This window comes from Fukomys damarensis, unplaced genomic scaffold (assembly GCF_012274545.1).
Source record: "Fukomys damarensis isolate Sample0158 unplaced genomic scaffold, DMR_v1.0_HiC HiC_scaffold_16, whole genome shotgun sequence".
In the NCBI taxonomy this organism is placed as follows: Eukaryota; Metazoa; Chordata; class Mammalia; order Rodentia; family Bathyergidae; genus Fukomys; species Fukomys damarensis.
The window spans coordinates 78788495-78808209 of NW_022900928.1; the positions used below are offsets into that span (position 1 = coordinate 78788495).

At 42.2% G+C, this 19715-nt stretch overlaps 1 protein-coding gene across 3 annotated transcripts in view; it reads right to left on the reverse strand.

The window, feature by feature from the left end:
* Snx19 (sorting nexin 19) overlaps positions 1-19709 on the reverse strand; it is a 41300-nt gene extending 21591 nt beyond the window's left edge. The window contains exons 1-9 of one of the 3 annotated variants that reach the window (XM_010640089.3): positions 19653-19708; positions 17640-19330; positions 14753-14891; positions 13483-13583; positions 13248-13367; positions 11288-11418; positions 9987-10083; positions 9350-9518; positions 6776-6905 (exon numbers count right to left, since the gene is read on the reverse strand). In XM_010640089.3, coding sequence (XP_010638391.1) covers positions 6776-6905; positions 9350-9518; positions 9987-10083; positions 11288-11418; positions 13248-13367; positions 13483-13583; positions 14753-14891; positions 17640-19328 — 2576 coding nt within the window. In that variant the 5' untranslated portion in view covers positions 19329-19330; positions 19653-19708. Of the gene's footprint in view, positions 1-6775; positions 6906-9349; positions 9519-9986; positions 10084-11287; positions 11419-13247; positions 13368-13482; positions 13584-14752; positions 14892-17639 lie in introns of all 3 variants that reach the window. The other 2 variants (XM_010640091.3, XM_010640090.3) reach the window with 2 other exon arrangements.
* Positions 19710-19715: the final 6 nt, after the last annotated feature.

The following is a 19715-nucleotide window of genomic DNA, read 5'->3' on the forward strand; positions in this document are numbered from 1 at the left end:
GATAGATAGTTTATCTAAGAAAATGATTCCATGGCCTGGCTTCAGTTCCAGGACTTGTCATTTAATTTTGTCCTGGGTGTACTGCTTATTGGATTCCCAATATCTGCACACTCTTTTTTCTTGCTTTGTGTACATTTACTGGCCACATATTTCTTACTCTCCTCTGCCTACAGATTACAGAATCTTTTCCTTTTCCTTAATTTCTTTTCTCTTTCCTAATTTTTCTGATTTTTGCCAAGCAAGTCTATTTCCACATGCCCTAGCACATATGCACATAAGGGCACACAAGCACACACACACACACACAAAAAAAAAAAAAACCACACACAAACTCACTCTTTAACTAAGAAATCTTGATGACGATGCCAAGAATGTGTCTACTGCACTTTTGACACAGGTCTCATGCCATCCTCAGGGCCATGGAGAGGGCAGAGCCATGGTTGTGGCATTCGCGTACTCTACTGCTGGCCTGCCTCCTATTTTTATCATGGCATGGCTGGGCATCCAGGCAGCTGGTCCAGCTTCTTCTCATTCCTTTACTCTACATCAGAATCCAAAATAATCCCACTCTTACCTTGGCTGCATCATTCTGCCCCAAACTTCCTACCATCATACATAATACATCTTTCCTCTTCCCTGCAACCCAGACTAGCTCAGAGCAGTTCTGCAATACCCTGATCCCGATTATGATGCTTACAGGGATACTGTCAAGTTTCTTATGTTTTCAGATATTAGCAGTCTGCACAAGCTGGATTCCCTCCTTGGCTTGGACTGCTTACCCTAACTCCCTTTCCCCTCCCAAATAAGGAGGTGTCTGTGTTACATAATTGGATGTTCCCAGCACAGAAGCTGACATACAAGGTCAGGTGCGCATGCGTGCAAGACTTGCCTTTGACTTAACAATGCCTTTTTTGGGCATCTAACTTCTTGTGGGCTCCCCTCTCCATTCCTTCCACACCACCAACTATCAAGAGAGATTTATAAGCCTGGCTCAGATCAGAACTCCTCCAACCTTAGTTTAGAAGGAGGGGTCATGAGGTTGAATTGACTCTTTTTTTCTCCCTTGCAGACTAGAGAGAGTGTGCTTATAATTTGGCAGAGGTCCCGGGAGTCCAAGGCAGTTATGTATATAGGTCTTTTAAGGAAACAAGGTGAGTAAAGGAAGCTGGAAGCAGAAGAACATAGATATTTTCTTGGAGATGATAATGCTGGAGGTTGGAAAATGAGGACATTTTAAGGAACAGATGCACCCAAATCTAGGTGGCTGAACCACACCTGATGCCCAGCCTGCACTGCATTCAAGATAACTAAAGAAGTGGTGCAGCCACCTTTAGTACAATAGCAATGATAACGCAACATAAAACACAAGGAAAGAGTCCAACTGCCCACAAAAGGGTGTGGCTCAGCTCCTTGCAGCTTCAGAGAGGTTCAGAGTCACATGGTCTCTTGGCAGCAGTTAAGAGGACATGGGGACACTGGACCTCACTCCATACCCCTTGTGGAGGGGAAGTGGGTGCAGCAGGGAGGGTGCTGCACTCCTGTCAAGTTCCTAGCCTAGGTGCTTATGAAAGGAAACAAAGACAAAGAGTGTGGCACTACATAAACCACGTTTTAAAAATAAAAATTGCAGACTGCCCAGGGATAGAATGTGGCCGACTTTTGGAGGCACTAGTGCCCTTTTTATTACAAGTCATTATTCAGATATGGGGATGCCATTTGGATTCTACTAATTATCTGACAGTCTCTTCTTGGGGAATGTCTACTACTCTGAAGTGAAGATTTTTCGGTTGGCTTTCATCCCTCAAAATTATAGGGCAAAAGTCTGACTGACTCTGAAAATTGAAGAATCATAACAGCTGAAAATGAGAGAAATCTGGGTTCAGATTCTGCAGGTACTATAATATTTATGAGCTCTGTAATATTGGTTTAAAAACCTCAATTCTTTGTAAGCCTTAGTTTCCTCACATTATAAATGGGGATCATAATATCTCTTCCATAGGGCTTTGCAAAGGATTAAATGATGGAATACGCTTGTAGCATTTAATACAATGTATGCATAAAGTAATCTCCAAATCGCTCAGTGCTGAAGAGATTATTAGCTTCTACACTCTTAACCTGGAATGAGGCCTGCCTTGTACGTGACTATCAGACACAAGGTGACTTGCTGGTACAAGACTGTGGGACACAGAGGTCAAATCCCTGGATTAGTTTCACCTTGAGTTCTTGCTTTCTTTCTTAAGAAGCTTCTGGAACTATGGGCAGTCAGCATAAGAACTGTGAAAAGATCAGGAATATCATGACAAAGACAGCAACAATGATTTGTAGGGAAAGAGTGAAGGCCTTAGCTTCGAAGACTGAGATTCTAGTATATGGAAGTTTAGGATTAGGACAGTGCAAATGTAGTTCCATCTTCCTTGCATCTAACAGAAAACAAAATGGGCTGAAGATACAGTTTTATAAGAAGAACATTTTGGCAGAGGAGATATAACTGAGCAAGTAGACAACACCGTTATCTGGAAACATCTATGGTGAAGAAGTATGACAGACCACAGGTACCATAAGGTTTTCAAAAGTAGACACAAAATCTGCTTCGTGCACAGTATTCACTAAATAAATTCAGAATTCTTTCACTTTTCTAAATAGGGAAGCCACTCCATAAAAAAAGAGAGCAAAACCAAGAACAAAAATTAAGAGGCAGGTGGTGGCACCACTGAGCTAAACTCCCCAAGAACAAAAATTGAAAAGAAAATCAAAGCAAATTCAGGTATAAGCCTTCTCCCTGATTTTATTATGACATGAACTGCAGGTAGGTTTTGCTAGTTTTCACTTATCAGACAGAGATTCATCCAGATAACTAAGTTTAGTGGAATGGGGATGGAAAGGGAAGGAAATCAGCTTGATTCCAAAGCTCCTCTCATTCGGAATGAATTCCAGTATCTCTCCCCACCATGTCACCAGGAGCACATGGAAAATACTACTGAACTATACTCGTAACATGTGTTTGCCTATACTGGACAGGGGCCCAAGTACTTTGCTTTCTAATCTAAGACTGGAAATGTTCTGGTTGTTGCTTTAACAAATGAGACTACTGGCACAAAATCACCTTGACAGTCCTTACAAAGCCTTCATTGTTTATAGGGCCAATTCTACACAGCTCAGAGAAAGGCACAAAAGAGATGGTGGTAGCAGGCAACAGGAGACGGGTATAGGGTGGGGTGTCTTGAAGGCTGAAAAAATGGAGCTCATCTGGAGCCACTAGGTAGTGGTATCAGCAATAGATACTACATTTAGTCCTTCTTTCCTTTTCTAAAGAGCAAATATTTCTGAAGATCCAATGTTTACTGGACATCTTGTAATACAATCTAAAGAGAGAGAGTATTATTGATTCTGTATTCCAGATAAGGAAACCAAAGCTCAGAGAACTTAAATAGAGAATAGTAGTCTACTGTGGTAGATAGAACTTGAGCTTTGCAGCACCTGAGCTTGAATACTGGCTCCAGCACTACTCGGGTCTGTGATTTGGGGAAGGTTCTGAGTTTAATGCTCACCTCCATTCAACCACAAGATATAAGTAAGCAGGAACCATGTCTGTTCTGTTCACTACTGACCAGTCCTTAGTAAAATTATTTTTCAATAATAAAGTTATAAGACCAAAATAAATCCTCAATAGGATAGAGTTAGGTACTTTAAGATAAAGTGGGATGAATGCTACAAAACAGCCTGAACAAATTTCTACCATCAAGCTAAAAAATAGCTCTGACTAGGAACACAATTACTTCTTTACATCCCATTCACCTCCACCGAGGTACTGCAACCTGGCTGGAAAGTTTCTTAGTCCACATTTGAACCCTGAAAGTCTTATCCAGGTGTACTGTTTCCATAGGGGCCTGTTCTTTGTATTTAACTTTCCTGCTCAGATTTTCAAAGATTCTTGCCAAGTGAGATTCCAGGTTTTCAGTGAGCCTCCTGAACTGGCCCAGCTCCTTCAATATTCAAGTTGTTCAAATTTCTTTATAAACTTCTCCTGCCTTTTTAATATGGATCTCAATCTTTCTTGAATTTCTCCTAATGTACCTATACTTTTATGTTCCTGTTAAATAATTTCTTGTGTTCTAAAACCAATTCATCATGTAAATGACTTCAAAGGAGAGGGGGGTCATCAATAATCAATACTACCAAGTTCTGGGATCTTTCCATATTTTAAAGCACTTGGAAGGTCAGCAAAGGGAAGCTCAATAAAGGTAGAAGAAAAATGAAAGCCTAATTTGCTACACTCATAGATGACTGAATAAATCATAAGGGGAATATATTTTCAAATATAAAGAAAGGAAATGTTTATACATTTATCAAATAGTTAATGAATGTCTATCTGCCAAGGTCCTGTGTAATTTGCTGAGGACACAAAGCTAGTTCTGGCCTTTAAACGACTAATAGTCTAAGGCAGGGTTTCTGAGTCACAGTACCACAGATATTTGGGGAATGACCTCGCATGCTTGTTTGGGGGAGCAGGTAGAGCTGTTCTGCGTAGCATAGGATGGTAAGCAGCATCTTCTCTTTACACACTAGATACACACTAGATTCACACAGATACTGCCAAAGGTCACCAGAGCAATAAAGGTGTCTAGTTGAGAATCACTAGTTTGGGGAAAGCAGAAAATTTATATAATACCTGTGACATAAGTATTGATATTAAAATTTTTGAGAGCGAGAAGAAGGCTTCTTAATTCTAGGGGAAAGTGGGAGAGGATGCCATAGAAAATTTCACAGAATCAATGACTTTTAATGCTCAATATCTTAAAAATATTTAGTATTAGGTTAAACAAGTGAAAATAGGGACACTTAGGGACCTAGCAGGGGAACAGGAGAAGAATGAGGAAAGAAAGGTCATTGAGGCAGGGACAAGAAGATGAACTAAGGCCTGGAGGAAAGAGACCACCGAATATTCAGACAATGAAGGACTGTTTGCAGGGGGAGAACAGAAATAAGACTGGGGTCAGATCATGCTAAGAAAGGAATAAAACTTTTAATATAAGGGAATAAATCTACGTTTTTAGCTTTTTGTGTGTGTGCACTCAAGATTGAACCCATGGCTTGTGCATGCTATGCATGAATTCTACCATTGAGCTGCACCTCAGGCTTTAAATATGTATTTCAAACATAGGGAAGAGCTTTTACCAAAAGAGCCTTCCCTTGCTCTACAGTACGTTAACCTGCTCAAAGCCAACTGCTTTAGCTAGATCATGGTCCACTCAGTTTCCCTTCAGTTTCTTTCTTTCTTTTTTTTTTTCTTGTTTGTTTGTTTTCTTTTGGTACTGGGGATTGAACTCAGGCCCTTGTGCTTGTGAGGCAGGTGCCAGAACCACTAAGGTAAATCCCTGGCCCCTCCCCTCAGTTTCTAAGATGGATCCTTGAGGCACATCTGTGGGACCCTAGAGCTCTGGGACATGGGCTGGAAAAAGCAGTGTTGCAGGCAACTTGGCACCGCTGAGAAATCTGAGTGCAGAATTTGCTTTTCAGAAAAAGCTCCCTAGAGGTAGAGCTGAATACTGAGACGGGACAACAGGGAAAGCCCAAAGGTACAGCAACCAGTCAACATTTCACACGTGGGTTTCACTTGTGGACTAGCTGTAAGGCTCTAACATACAGGGAAAAGCACATTGGTTTTGGAGTCATGACAATGCAGTTTAAAATTCCTCATGAGTCACTTTGACCTTAGGCACATCATTTGCTGAGCTCTATTTTTTTGTTCTGCAAAATGGGGCTACCTACATCACTTGATCACTATAAAAAATATGTAAGCTGAGAGCAAGTACTGACAGAGATAAGCACTCAGCAAACAAATATGTATCCTCTTCTTTCACTGAGTTACTTTATGAGCCTCACTGATCCAAGGGAACCTTGAGTATGGGGAGAGAGAATAGATTGTTAGTGGATCTTTTACTTGGTATAGAACAGATAACAGAGTTGTCTTTCAAAAGAAGATTTTTTTGAGTGACCTGGTGCATGAACCACATGTTTGCAGAGAGGTATTTGGCTTCTTACTTTGGGATCTGCCAGGACTTCTCATGAGAGATCAAAGTAAGAGTAGATAAAACGTAAGTACTCCATGTGTCTGGCTCAGAGACAGTGCCTCAGTTCTTTTTCAGTTTAGCAAAGCTTGTATCTATTCCGTGGTTGGGAAATCAGCAGTTAAAAACTTGATCTGTATATAAATCTTCCAGGAGATCAAGCTTATATTATAAAATCCAAGTTTCTCTCCATGCTTTCCTGTCTTATATCAGTAAGTACTTCTTCAGCAGTGAATATTTATATCTCTCTTGGAGAAAGCAATCTTTATAACCAGAGCATCAGTTTGTTTTCTCTTGTCTTTCCCGTTTATCATCACAATGGTAATACATTGTCAGTTAAAAGAAATACTCCCCTGTAACAAGGTGAACAGAACGGAGCTCTGGAATATAACTGGGTGAATTAGTTCCAGAATAAGCAGAATTCAGACAAGGCATTTGAAGATCACAAGCAGTGTCTGCAACTAAGTGTATTATGCCAGAAGTCTTACAGAACCAGATACCTTCAGAATTTCGAAAACAGAGTAATTAACAAAAGTTCTGGATACTCTCCAGGCCATCTCAGCTCCTGTAACAGACAATCTATCTTCTCGCACAGTTACAGGTGCCCTGGACTCCACACTTCCCTTTTCTAGCACAGAAGTCAGCATTGTGACCCACTCTTAGCAACTAATGTGAAGCATCTAACGTGAAGATCTCAGCAGGCTTACCTCTGAACAAGGGTTCCAAAGACAAGACGGAGACATTTCTGCATGTTTTCAGTGCACAGCCATTTCCACTGCTGCATGAAGAGCAAGAGGATCAGATCCAGTGCTGTGTCAGCTAACTCTGTCTCTGCACCTGAGGGCCAGAAGAACATCACAGGTAACTAAGGAGAGGACCCCACATCAGGAATGTCTTTCAGTGCCCTGGATGGAAGCTGGGTCCCCTCTACTTTAGTATGGACCATGACATAATATTCCCTCTGCACTGAAATCAGGAGATAATGTACTTTATATCTAGTAAGTTTAGTGATAGCCTTTTCGTTGGTTTGGTTTTGGTTTTTTTGAGACAGGGTCTCACTATGTAGTCCACACTGGCCTCAAACTCACAGTGATCCTCCTGCCTCAGCCTCCCAAGTGCTGGGATTACAGGTGTGTGCCACTATGCCCGCTTACCTAGTATTTTTTAAAAAATACTTTATATACAATTATTTTATTTACCTAGCTTCCATTTCTTCTATATTTCCCCAGTATGCTGAATTCATTCTGTCCCAAGTGAGAACTCACAACTGGTGAGAACTCACAACTGGCAAAGGCTTGTCCCTTCCATCCTTGCCTTCCAGTCACCCCCACAATGTATCATGGAAATGTTGTAGGCAGATTTGGGAAAGATTTGGGCTACATTATCCTGAAAAACCATCTCCATTACACAGACCTGTAGGGTGGAGATTCAGGAGGCTTTAGTTTGATTCTCAGATAACATGTGGTTCTAGGGAAAGTACCACACCTGTGGAAAAATGCCATGACATTTACTGATTTCTTGCCTGTTTTGAAGATCTGAAGGGCCACAGATGAGCTTATTTTCACACTAAGCTGGAGTTTCCTGAACACATATACTCTAGGGACAGAAACACCTACTCTTTAACCTTGTGCCACATAGGGTAGATGTACCCATTTCACTTCTGATTTACTTCCCTGGAAACTTCCCCAGGAGGTACACCATATTCCACAGTGAACGTGAGATGCCTCATCTTAGCCCTGTGTTTAGTATTATAACAAACCAACCTGTTAGTCTAAATCTCACAGAGGTTCTCTCATCCAGTTTGCCCCAGCTCTCGTCTGTTAGGAGTCCTTTAGAACATGAATGACTTCAAATCTGAATGGATGTGCTAGAACTGAATTCCATTTCCCTCTAAACCCCATCTGAAACATATTTTCTCTATCTGTCCTGTGTCCAATGGGCATGGGAGCTGATGAGTTGCCTTCTGGTGATTTGCTCAAATGTGGGTTTGCCTGCTCCTTGGGAAATAGCATCCTCCTCAGTGCAATAAACTCCTCAGGTTAAGCATTTGCCTGAAGCTGCCACCAAGTGGCAACACTTAGTCATAGCAGTAAAAAAAGTGGAAAGCAAAGTGCTGCTAATTTGTCTACAAGTAATACATTTCTTTCATAAGAGCATTTTGACTCTTTCAGGCTAGAAAAAAGGGCTCAGGCATACACTATCCCTTTAGAGATACAATATTCAAAACTTGTGGGCTTTATTTTGGGTAGAATGATATTGTTTTTGCTCATTCTTTTTATTTATGATATCTTAAGGGGGTCTCAGGTGCTTACCCATACCACTTCTTTCACTTATTCAGTGAGATGTGCCTGCAAATCCCACTTGTCATGTATTTCAATTGAGCTCCAAAGAGCAGAGAGCTGGTGATTTGTTCATAGGCCCCAAGAGACAACGGTGAAGTTGGCTTCTGTTGTTGTGATCTTCTTCCCAACAGAGGTCTCTGTCTTGGTGGAGTCCATGAGTTTTCTTCTTTGACATTTTAGTTCAGCAAGTATACTAGTTAATATTTAGGGTTCTGAAATTTTCCTCCCTAGAATACATCTGCTCTTCCTCTTCTGGGAAGCAGGAGCCATGTCTCAAATCCTTACAAGTAGAAAGCAGAGCCTACACCTCTTCCCTTTCCCTATTCTACTCAGGAGAATGAGGCAGTATCATTAGGTACAGCAGTAAATAAAGCAGAAGGAACAGATCTGGTGAGAAAGATGCATTCTACTTTGGACATGTCATGTTCCAAATGCTCTACAATGTCCGGTATACAGACATTACTGGCAGTATGGATAGGATTACCTAGGGAAAATGTACAGAGAACAAGTAGAGAACCAACTGAACCTCCAGAAGGCTGATAAAGAAAGACAGTGGACCACAAAGGGACCACAAAAGAGACACAAAGAAAACCAGGAAACTGGTATCACAGACAGTGAGAAAAGAAGTTCCAGATAAAGATAGTAATCTCATATGTCAGAGTACGCCAAAAATGTCTTACATGAGACACCAACATTATAGCTTGTTTCTGTTCCTGCTGGGTAAGCACTACCTGTGTCTGTGCTCTGCCCTCATGCTTGCCTTGGTGGTGGTGACTATGTCCTCCTTATCTCTGGCCCAGAACTCTCATGCTAGAGTCCAACACATGTTTTGCTCAGCTAAAACAACAGAAATTAAAGCTACAAAGATCAACTCTCCCAAGTGCTGGTGGATTTCACTTTGGCTCCCTTCTCTGGGAGAGCAGAGACCTTGCCACTTACCTGGATCACTGCTGCTCAGGTGTTGGGCTGACACAGCTGCACCTGACAAGCAACTGTCCACATATCTCTTGGGGATTTGTTCTGAGGCTTCTGTTGGCTGCATTCCCAGTATTTCTGTCTGCTTTTTAATAAAGGATTCCATTCCAGACATGGACAGGATCTCTGACTCCTGAAGAAATAGCCAGTGGCACATCACATAAACAATGCAGGAAGCGGGGTGCAAACGCAGCACTCTAGATCTCCCCACATCTCACTTGCAAAATAGCTGTGAGCACAGAACCCATTGAATGAGACTATTCAGGGAAGTTTCTCTTTACCCAAGGTGCAAATCAAACAAACCTGTCACAGCACCACCACTTCTGAACACTCGAATCTCTGTTCTCTTCCAGAAAGGGACTCTCTTCCTTTCGCTCATTATCCCACATGTTTTGCTTTTAAGAAATCAACCTGACAACTCATAATTGGTAGGAATTCAGTCACTCAAAGAGAACATAAAACTTGAGACCCAGATGTTAAGTTAAATCCTTTAGAAGGACACTGAGTCGTAACTTTAGAGACTGTTTTAACTTCCTATAACTGCAGGATCAATAGGCCACATCTTACTCCTTGCAGTTCTCTGGGCTGATTTGGTTCTCACCGCATTGCTTTCCTGCAGACAATAGAGAATCCTGTCATGTGTTTCTGTCACATTCAGTGCTGGAGCAATTTTGCTGGAGGAGAATCTCAATCTTGACCTGGTAGAGAAACAAGTGACACAAACAATGTAGTTCATGGTTTTGATACCTGTACAAAAGGCTGGCAAGTGCTGGTAATACATCAAAGCAAGAACACTCAATACTTATTCTTGGGAGCTTACTGTGCCAAGTAGCCAGGAAAAACCAGGTGTTGAAATTCTCCAAACAAGGCATATTCTGGCAATTCTTCACAGATAGTGCTACTTTTATAGTAAGCCATGTCTTCATTGTACTTGTGAAAAGTGTTTTGCCAATAAATAGAAACAAGTTTGTCATGGTCATATTCCCACAGGCTAGAAAAGTAGTAAGTACATACTATGTACATAATATTAAAAATTTGTTGAAGATTAAATAAAGAGCATAGTCTAAGGATTTTTGTTATTGTTGGTACCCTTCTGTGGAACCATTTACTTCCATGTTCTAAAGAAAACCAGAGAAAGAACTGCAAGTGATAAAAAATGTTTCAGGAACTAGAAGATTCACCAGCATAAGTATTAAGGTCACCTTTTCAAACATGGGTCTGATTTAAAAAGACTAGGCAATTGAGTCTGGTATTGCTGGCCCTCAACATGAATACAGACAGCAACAAACAAGAATGGTCAGTGACTGCCCCTCCTACTTCCTCATAATGATTCAGATTCACATGAAATTTCCAGGAAGGGAAAGTGTGGGGCTCTTGTCTTCCACATGTTGTTGTGGAGGGCTGCCAGGGAACAGCTGGAGCCCAAGTGCAGGAGAGAACAGCAGCAGTCAACCAATTATTAAAATAGGCCCTGCAGGTTTCCATTCTAGGCTTTTCCTGTTTATTGCTAGTATACGTACTTTCTGAGCCAAAATTTCCAGAATGACGGCAAAGAGAAATAGTTATAAGCCTTAATTCTTAGTAGGAAAGAAATATCTCAATTTCCCAGGAACACAGAAAAAAGAACATCCATATTCTAGTTTTCCTTCTTGTCACAACTCGGTGGTCATTTGGGACCCCACTTCTCATGGCAAGAGCAAGCACTCAGCAGCACTGCCTCTGCATCACATTTGGCTCCCCTGGTGGAGCATCAGGGAGCCCAGGGTCTCTCACCTAAAAGCAAGTACATCAGATCTCCCTCCTCTCTTCTAGGGCCTGCAAACAGAAGTGAGCTCTGGCTGAGGATTAGGGATCAATCTGACAATTGGGGAAAGGTTCCTGGGCCACTGGAGGGCTGCTCACTTGCTAGCCTTCTTGCCTTCTGTCTGTGGCTTGCTTTCGTTCTCAGCTTCACTCAGCTCCTCTGTGGGGCTCTGGGGCTCAGAGCGGGGAAATGCTGTCTTCAACGTGTCCACAATGGCACTCACCACCATCTGCAGGGTTGGAGTTGCAGGGTCAGTAAGTACACTCAACCCCAGAAAGAAAGCACCCAATCTCAGAGCAATCATCTCACTGTGCTTTGTGCAACAGAACAGCCAGGAACTGGGCCGTCTAGCACAGCCTTAACTATTAGCGAAGTCAAACATCAGTCAATGACAACATCCTTCCTTTCTCTATGGCCATGAAAATCCTCTTATTGCAGAGTAAAATGAACAAGGCCATAGAAAAATAAGCCTAAACAAATCATGAAATAAATAAGGACCAACCTGGGAGTTTTGCAGGCTGGTGAATATTTTTCATTTTCAATTTTTTTCCTTTTTACCTAAAAAGGTGATTTCTAGTCTCCAAGATAATACCTTCAAGATGTGAATAAGTGAATGTAACACAGGTAGGGGTATAAGAACAAAAAGAGTAAAAAAAAGAGAGTCTACAGGCATAAATAATACATAAACGCTTAGAGTAATTCACATGGAGCAAATAACTTTTTTCTAGCCAAGTCAAATAACTCTTTAGATACAAAAATAAATACCACTCATATCAAAATTAAAGTATCTGGAGTTAATATAAACTTTGGTACTCATAAAAGCAAAATAAATGATCTTCAATGAAAAATAAGAAAGGGCTCTACTCAGAATGGGAAAATAGCACACAGACATTTGCTTAAAAAATAAAATATACAAATAAAATCCTAAACTATCAAGAAATGGAAGGAAACCCTTCCATTTCCCTTTCCTCATGCCTCTCCCTAATTAACACTGCAGGCAGAGCACTACACTATGCCTTTGTTCCCTTGTTCTGTGACAGTCCCCCACAGGGAGCACAATTAGCACATCTAATAATCAAGGCTCAGTGTCACCAAGACCACAGGGAAGACTAGGGAGAACAAACCAGAGCACAGGACTGCATCAACTAGCTGATGTAGCTAAGAAAATACAACTTGCTCCCTGGGCTCCAGAACTGTGGTTTGTGGGAGGGTCCTCACATGTCCCATTTACTTCTGTATCACTGGAGACTAGCATGGTGCCTGACTCAGAACAGGCATCCAATTGGGAAATGCTGAATCAGTGAAAGAACACACCTGTGTGGGACTCTGTTGATCTCCTTTTAGTGAGTGGTTTTCCCATAGCAGTGGAAGTCCCCTGACATGTGTCCTATTCATCTCCACTGTACTTTGTCCCTCCAGCCCCAGATGAGAAGATGGAAGTCCTTCTTCTGCCAATGAGTCTGTGTTTCTCATCCATGTAAAACATATGGCCATCTTCTAATGAAAACAAACCTCAGGCTTCTTCCCTGAAGGTCGGTGACCAGCTGGCCATTATAGCTTACAGGCTTGGATGTGCTCCACTGATGTCCTACCATCTCCACAGGTACTGACACACTTTCATGAGAAGATGTCTCTAGCAGGGAAGCATTACACCACTTTAAATCTGCTTAGTTTTCCTGTCTGTGGATTTTCCTTCCTGAGTGATCAACTCTGAGAATCACCTTTTCCCTCCAGAAGGAATCCCAACTATGGAGGTTCAGATGTACCCTTATACACCTTCACTAGAATGATAATATCACAGTCTCCCAGGAGATACATGTGTACTTACAGAGTTAGGGTATTGTCTATTAATAGCAGCTCACTATGGTTTAGCAGGTTGTAGAGCCAATGACTATTTGACAAAAGGTCTTAAAAGTTCTAGTGCATGTTCTGTTGAGTGCTCTATGATGTCTCTCCCCCGTGTCCTATCCCCATTATTTCCCAAGCCCACCCTCCACTCCAGCGCACACTCCACATTTACAAACAGAAGCAGAAGCTGTGCAACGGCCCTCGTGGTACCTTGTCTATTCTAGAGACCATGAATGGTTTCTTGACAAAGGCAATACGAGCATCAGTGTTCAGAGCAAGGAACTCCTGTACCTCCTCACTGTTAGCGATCTCAGGAATAGCACAGAGTTGCTGCAAAAGCAAGACAAGAGGATTTTAAAGAGGAATTTTGGTCCCCAGATCTTTCCACCTTACCTTGTGCATGTGTGGCTCAGAATGAGAACAAAGCCAAGGAGAAGATGCTGACCTTTAGGAATGATTCCAGGAGGCTCTTACGGGCTTCTACTCTGTCACTGTCCATGTTTCCAAAGGGAAGATCTGGAAAGAGCTTTTTTGGACCCTTTACATCTTCAAAACAAAACAGAGTTTATTCATTAAGCATTCACAAAGAGCTTACTCATAAAAATATAAAGAAAACAATTATTGAATATATTTCCCTGGGATTTTTAACTTAATTTCAGGAGTTCCAAATACATCCCAAATTACAAATCCCAAAATGCAAATATTGATATGATAAATACAATGTACTCTCTCATTATTATGAAGAGAAGCATAACAATGGCTAAAAGTGGCTAACAATGGCTGAAGTCCAATGGTCCAAATTCTAAGCCCTACTGTAATAATGACCTATGACTTTGCTTATTATCTGTATAAAGGGGATAATGTACTTTGTCTCCCCAAAAATAAGGCCTCGTCAGAAAATAATCAGGCTTGAAAACCAGCCCCAATCAGCCTATCCTTTCCTTACTTGCCTCATAGAGTAGCCACTGAGCAAGAGGACAGTGATAGTAGGTAAGACATCCTGTCTGACCGGGGCTGGCATTTATCTCTAGATTTCAAAGCCAATTATTTTCTGGCTAGGTCTTATTTTCAGGGAAAGTGGATAGCATTTGTCTCATAGTTATTATTTGAGAATTAAACAAACTAGCAGGTGTAAAGTGCTTAGAAGAGAACCTTTTGTGAACAAGCCTGCCTCAGTATTAGGTGCTATTAAGAAATTAAATGCATACTTACTAAAATGTGTATTTGGGTGATCAGCATTTTTAAAAAATACAGTAGCCAGTTATTAGCTTATCCTAAGAGTTAAATTTACTACATTTTATTTTCTCTGTGCTGTGGAAATGTTGAACAGCACAAAAATTTTCCGGTTGTTAAAGGAAAGAAAGTGACAAGGACTTCTGGATACCATTTTAATATTTAAGAGTCATCTATGGTTCTGGAAAGGGTCATTTAACTGTTCACATTGTCTCATGGGTACAGGTAGAAATGTGTGAATTTTAAGATTAAAACTAGGTGGGGCTCCAGAACAAGGCATTTAGCAGGCAAACACTACCTCAGAAAGAATGTGATCAGAGCTGTCCATCTCTAAACCTCAAAACTTCTAAGCAAGACTTGGGGAAGAGAGAACCCCAGTCCTGGATTCTTTTTCCCCAAACCCACAGGCCAACAAGCATTCAGGTCAGTGTGGTGACGGGTGAGAAGCAAACAGACAGTCCAGTGACAGGGAAAATGCTGACTTTTGATGAACTTCCGTAGATCTGGTTTCTCCTCCAGACGGGTCTGCAGGTTCAAGAACTCCCGGTAGCGGCGGTTTACAGTGTGGTAGGCCAGCTGCTGAAGGCCACTGCTGTTCTCACTGTTAAGGGCTGTCTCGTACTGTTGAAGGAACAGATTTATTGACCAAATGAGCCAGGTCTAGACATTCTTCTACTCTGGCTTTAATGACTGCTTGCTCATTAGCACAGGGACAGTAGAGTGAAGATAAAGGTAGGGAAATGTTCCTGTTCTGTTGCAGAACCTGCTGCATGTGAGTGGAATACAAACTCTAAAGGAGGCTGACTGAAAGAATGAGATGTACTTTCTGATACACTTCGCCCAGGAAGTCAGAAATGAGTTTCACTGCTCCTATGACTTCTCCCCAAAAGCTCCCTCCCCCAGACACATAGCTTTGTTTATAAAAATGGACAAATCACTCTATATTAGCCCCAAAGACTGAGAGTGAAACGGAAGGTGAATCACCTATAAAAGGGATTGTATTTCTATCACCTCTAAATTATAAGCTGGACATTCTAAGGGGAAAATCTTTTTTGCCATAAACTCAACCAGTGATGATCTCTATTAAAAGCAGGAAGAACAATTTAAAACAGCAGATGTGCAGAAGTCATTTCTTTGCCTGGAATGAATTAAAGGGCATGTGTTTTTGTTTTGCTTTGGGCAGATTAATGTTTCTGTTGTTCTTAGAAGTAAACTGAAAGTTTTTCCTAAGTACAGGGTACATGGTATTTGTATCACTGGAAGTCACATGATGATTGGAGATGCTGCACAGGGTCTGAGTATGCTGCCTCCACATGCTTGAAGGGCTGGCAGTGGGAAGGATGACGTGTACTGCATGTTCCCGGAAGACAGAGCACCCTGAATATATGGAAGTTGTGGCTCAGTGCAGAATTAGTTTGGATACAGTGAAATGCTGTGGGACAGTTATATATGTGCTAACTCTTACTAGGAATGGGTTACTATTATTGCTTGGCAGAGGCATTGTACTGTGGCCAGTGATGGAAACAACTATCTCCTTGTTGGCTGGACTTGAGGCTGATGTATTCAAATTTTCCAGAGGTAGAGAGGGAGATGTATTCACAATTAGCTGAGGTGAGCTAAGGAGTTCCTCAGACCAGTACGGAAAGGAAAGACAGACAAGTGGAATTTGGGGTTGGGAGACTCAGACTTGGAGAATACTAGAGTTATGATGCTTTCTGTGGGATATTCTACTCCTTGAGTACTTAATTATGTGTTCACTTCCATCACATAAACTGAATATTTTACTATCATAAAGTATAAAATTGATATATAATTTAGAATCATGCCCATATAAAAATCTAAATCCAACCCAATCTCAAACCATGCACAATTGGCTACATGATCCTGTTACTCATTCATTTACCTTTTTCTTTTTAATTTTAATTTTTATTATTACATGTTTTATTAGTACATTATTAGTACACAACGATCACATTTACTCTGGGGAGTTGGCATTACATAACACATCTTAATTCCTTTTTTATCCCTTTTCCCCCCTCCATCTCTTGGTGTCTTTCCCTTTGCAAAAGATCTATCTCAGTTTCCTATTATCTATCTTTTATTTTATTTATATTTTGGGTTTCTCTTGAGACTATTAAGTGAAATAAATCAAATACATTTTACCCTTTTCTAATGCCTACTTTGAGTAGTAGAGGCTGGTATCAAAATCCGCAATAAAAAAGTAATAGATAATAGAAGAATATGATCTAAAGTATTTTTGTCAGCTTAAATTTTCTACTAATGAAGGAAAAACTGTTCTTTAATATAATGTTAGAATATGCTATTGACAGAAGATGAAAGAACCACAAGCCAACACTTTTATGTGAGAAAATTGTAGGCTATTTGGAATTAGAGCAAAAAGGCAGGGAAAATGTTAACAAAGATATACCTGTCTTTTGAGGCTAGCTTGAGTTATTCAGGACCAGACTTCTAAAATTTACCTATTTTATGAGGAATGTGCTTGTTTGACTGCATGCATGTGACTGAGTACATGTGCTTCTAATTACTTCTACTGTCTTAACTTGAAAATGTCACAGTGTTCCTTTTCAAAATGCTAGGTCATATTGCAGCTGGGTCCAGCAGATTAGGGAAAGCACTCTCACTTTTACCTGGATTGGGATTTCCCAGGAGGGATGGAGTACCCACGCTTGTGGCTGTGTTTGGACTCAGAATGAAAGAAATTCAAGGAGAAGGCAAGTAAAATTCAATAGACAGGGTCTTGCTCAGGAATCCTCTTACCAAATATTTTCCCTCTTAGTTTCTTTTGTTCTTTTAAAAAATACTAAAATCTTTTGCACTTTGTTTTGAGAAGATTATTTCCATCAGATGGTATAGTAAGTTCCTTATTTCTGGAGATGTTTAAGCACAGACTTGGTAACCACCTGGCAGAGAGGCTATGAAAAGGGATGGTTAGATTAGAGCAGATTCTTCAAAATGCCCTCAATGCTACCTCCACACTCTATTTTTAAAAATATATAGAATCCTTCAACTCATTCTTTGAAATTCTCATTCAGAATCTGTCAGTCTGTCAGAATTGGTATATAGTATTTAAAAAGCAGCCCAAGCAATTATGAAATACAGCCAGGTTTAGGAACCACTGAAAACTTAAGTGTCAGTATTGTAACAATCCTGAGCTTCTAAGACTGTTTGTGTGGATAAAGAATAAGTCTACTCTGCCTTACAAATTAATTAGTTTCAGACCATTCCCACAAGTTTGTTGAATTAAACACAGCAAATGAGTTGTCTCCCTGTGAACATTAGCTTCACTGACTCTGCTCTCCAAACCCATTCCCAGCCCAGAGCCAGTGCCCACAACTCTAATCTGGTTACCTTCACAGTGTAGAGCGTGTACGGGTGGAATCCAGTGCCACTGTGCTCTCGGGCAGTAATAGTGCCAGTGATACGAAGGTTCTGGATGACAACTGGCCCATCTGGACTGCTCAGGGGCTCAAAGCTAAAGGTACCTGAGCTGAGAGGACCAGGAGGAGAAGAGGAAAGTGAAACCTGTGGCAAAGTAGGATCCAGAGAACTCACACCATCTGTGAGATCCTTCTCTAAGCATGAGGGTCGTGCAGGGCAGTTCTTTTCTGATTCCTCCAGCAAAGCTGTAAGGGAGGTGACATCTTGTTCTACCTCCTTGTCTGCAGTGTCAATCTGGATTTCTGGGCAGGAGTTTAGCACAGATACCAGCAGACCCGACTCTATTTCTGTCCCTGGACCCTCCTCAGCCTCTGTTCCTTCAGTACCCTCGGACCCCTCACCATCCTTAGGCTCCAGAACCTGGGTATCTTCTAGGGCACACAGAGCATCCTGGATCCTGTCAGAGAGGAAGTTACCTGGGGTCATTAGCATGATGGTTTCTTTACCCAGTTCAGAGAGAGGAGACTCTAGCTCTGAGTCTTCACATAAGAATAAGGGGCCTCGAATATTTGGCTGTAGAAAATGAGTTGAGTTGTTTCCTATTTTTCTTTCTTCAATAATCCCACCCAAATCTTCCTCTATAGCTTCATGGCCTTCTTCAATCTCAGGGGAGGGGCCTGCTTCACTGTAGTTTAGAAGCACTGTGGCTGTTCCTGGAGAAGGGTCTCTCCCTTCTGGCAGACTCTCCACCTCAAGACTCAGTGGTAGAGATGTGGGCACTGAGGGCTGCTCCAGAGCACCAGGGGTGTAGAATGGTTTAGCTGCTTGTACAGGATCATTTCTGGCCCTGGAAAAGATACCCACAAGTATAAGGTGGATCCAATCAGGATCTGTCAGCTTGTTGATCAGTGGTAAGATTACACCACAAGTAATGAGTTCAACCACGACATGGCGTCCAGTCCTAGTTTCCAAGTGGGGCTTGGGCACCAGACCTTGAAGCAACAAATTCACAATGCCACGTGTATGTGCAACCTCAGCACTGGGGCTGTGCACAGCAGGATGTGGGGCAGTAGCCCTGCAGTATGCCTCCCAGAGCTGGGAGGGCTGAACTGTACCACTCTGCTTCCCTTCAGTGGCCTCCTTTGCCTGAATGTAGCTCTGCAGGTGACAACCACAGAGAGTCAGAACCCTCTGGGCAAGAGCATGGGTGTCCACCATGCCCATCCTCCTCCGAAGTTCCCGTACCAACCCTTTCATGGCCGCTTCCATCTCTTCCTCAAAGGCTGGTTCCTGGCTCACTGAACGATACCAAGATAACACAAAATCACGAATAATCATCTGGATGGTGCGGTCAATCTCCAGTTCCAGCTGTCTTTCTGCCTCAGGGCATGGAGGGCAGGTGGCTACTGGGATGAAGCGTTCCAAGTGGAGTCGACCTGAAGCTCCCACAATGGCACTGGAGCCCAGCCACCCTCCCAGCACCATGAATAGTGCAAAGAGAAGGCACAGAAGCCACACACTGACCAGGAGGTGGATGACCAGGAGCCAGCCGAGCAAGACCCCCACAACCATCAGCTTCCGGCTACTCCACAGGTTACTGAAGTTACAGCAGGACTCTGCTTGGGTCTCCTGGGTGGGGGGCCCCGTGTCTGCCTTCATGGCTGAAAGAAGTAAGGCTTCTCTAGATGACAGCCTCCTTTCAATTTTACTTCAGTGGCAGGTAAGGGGGCACGAATTGCGATACTGATAAGAGATGATCTGGGCTTCTATGCAAAGATTTGGCCAGGGCTAGGGCTCTTCAAGTCCTACAGGTACTACAAGTGACGAGGGGGCAGCCCTGTTTCTCAGGCCGCCGTCAACACAGCCCTCCACCAGCCGGTTCCAGAGGGGGAGAAGCTATACTGGAGCGAAGCTCCGCGGCGTCTCGAGGGCCCCGGCCGAGGGCTGTCCCGCAGGTTCGGAAGGCTGTGCGGAGACACTTACGCTGGTGCTCAGTGGAGGCCAGGATCCGGGCGCTCGTCGCCGAGGGCCGCGCGCCCAGCTGAG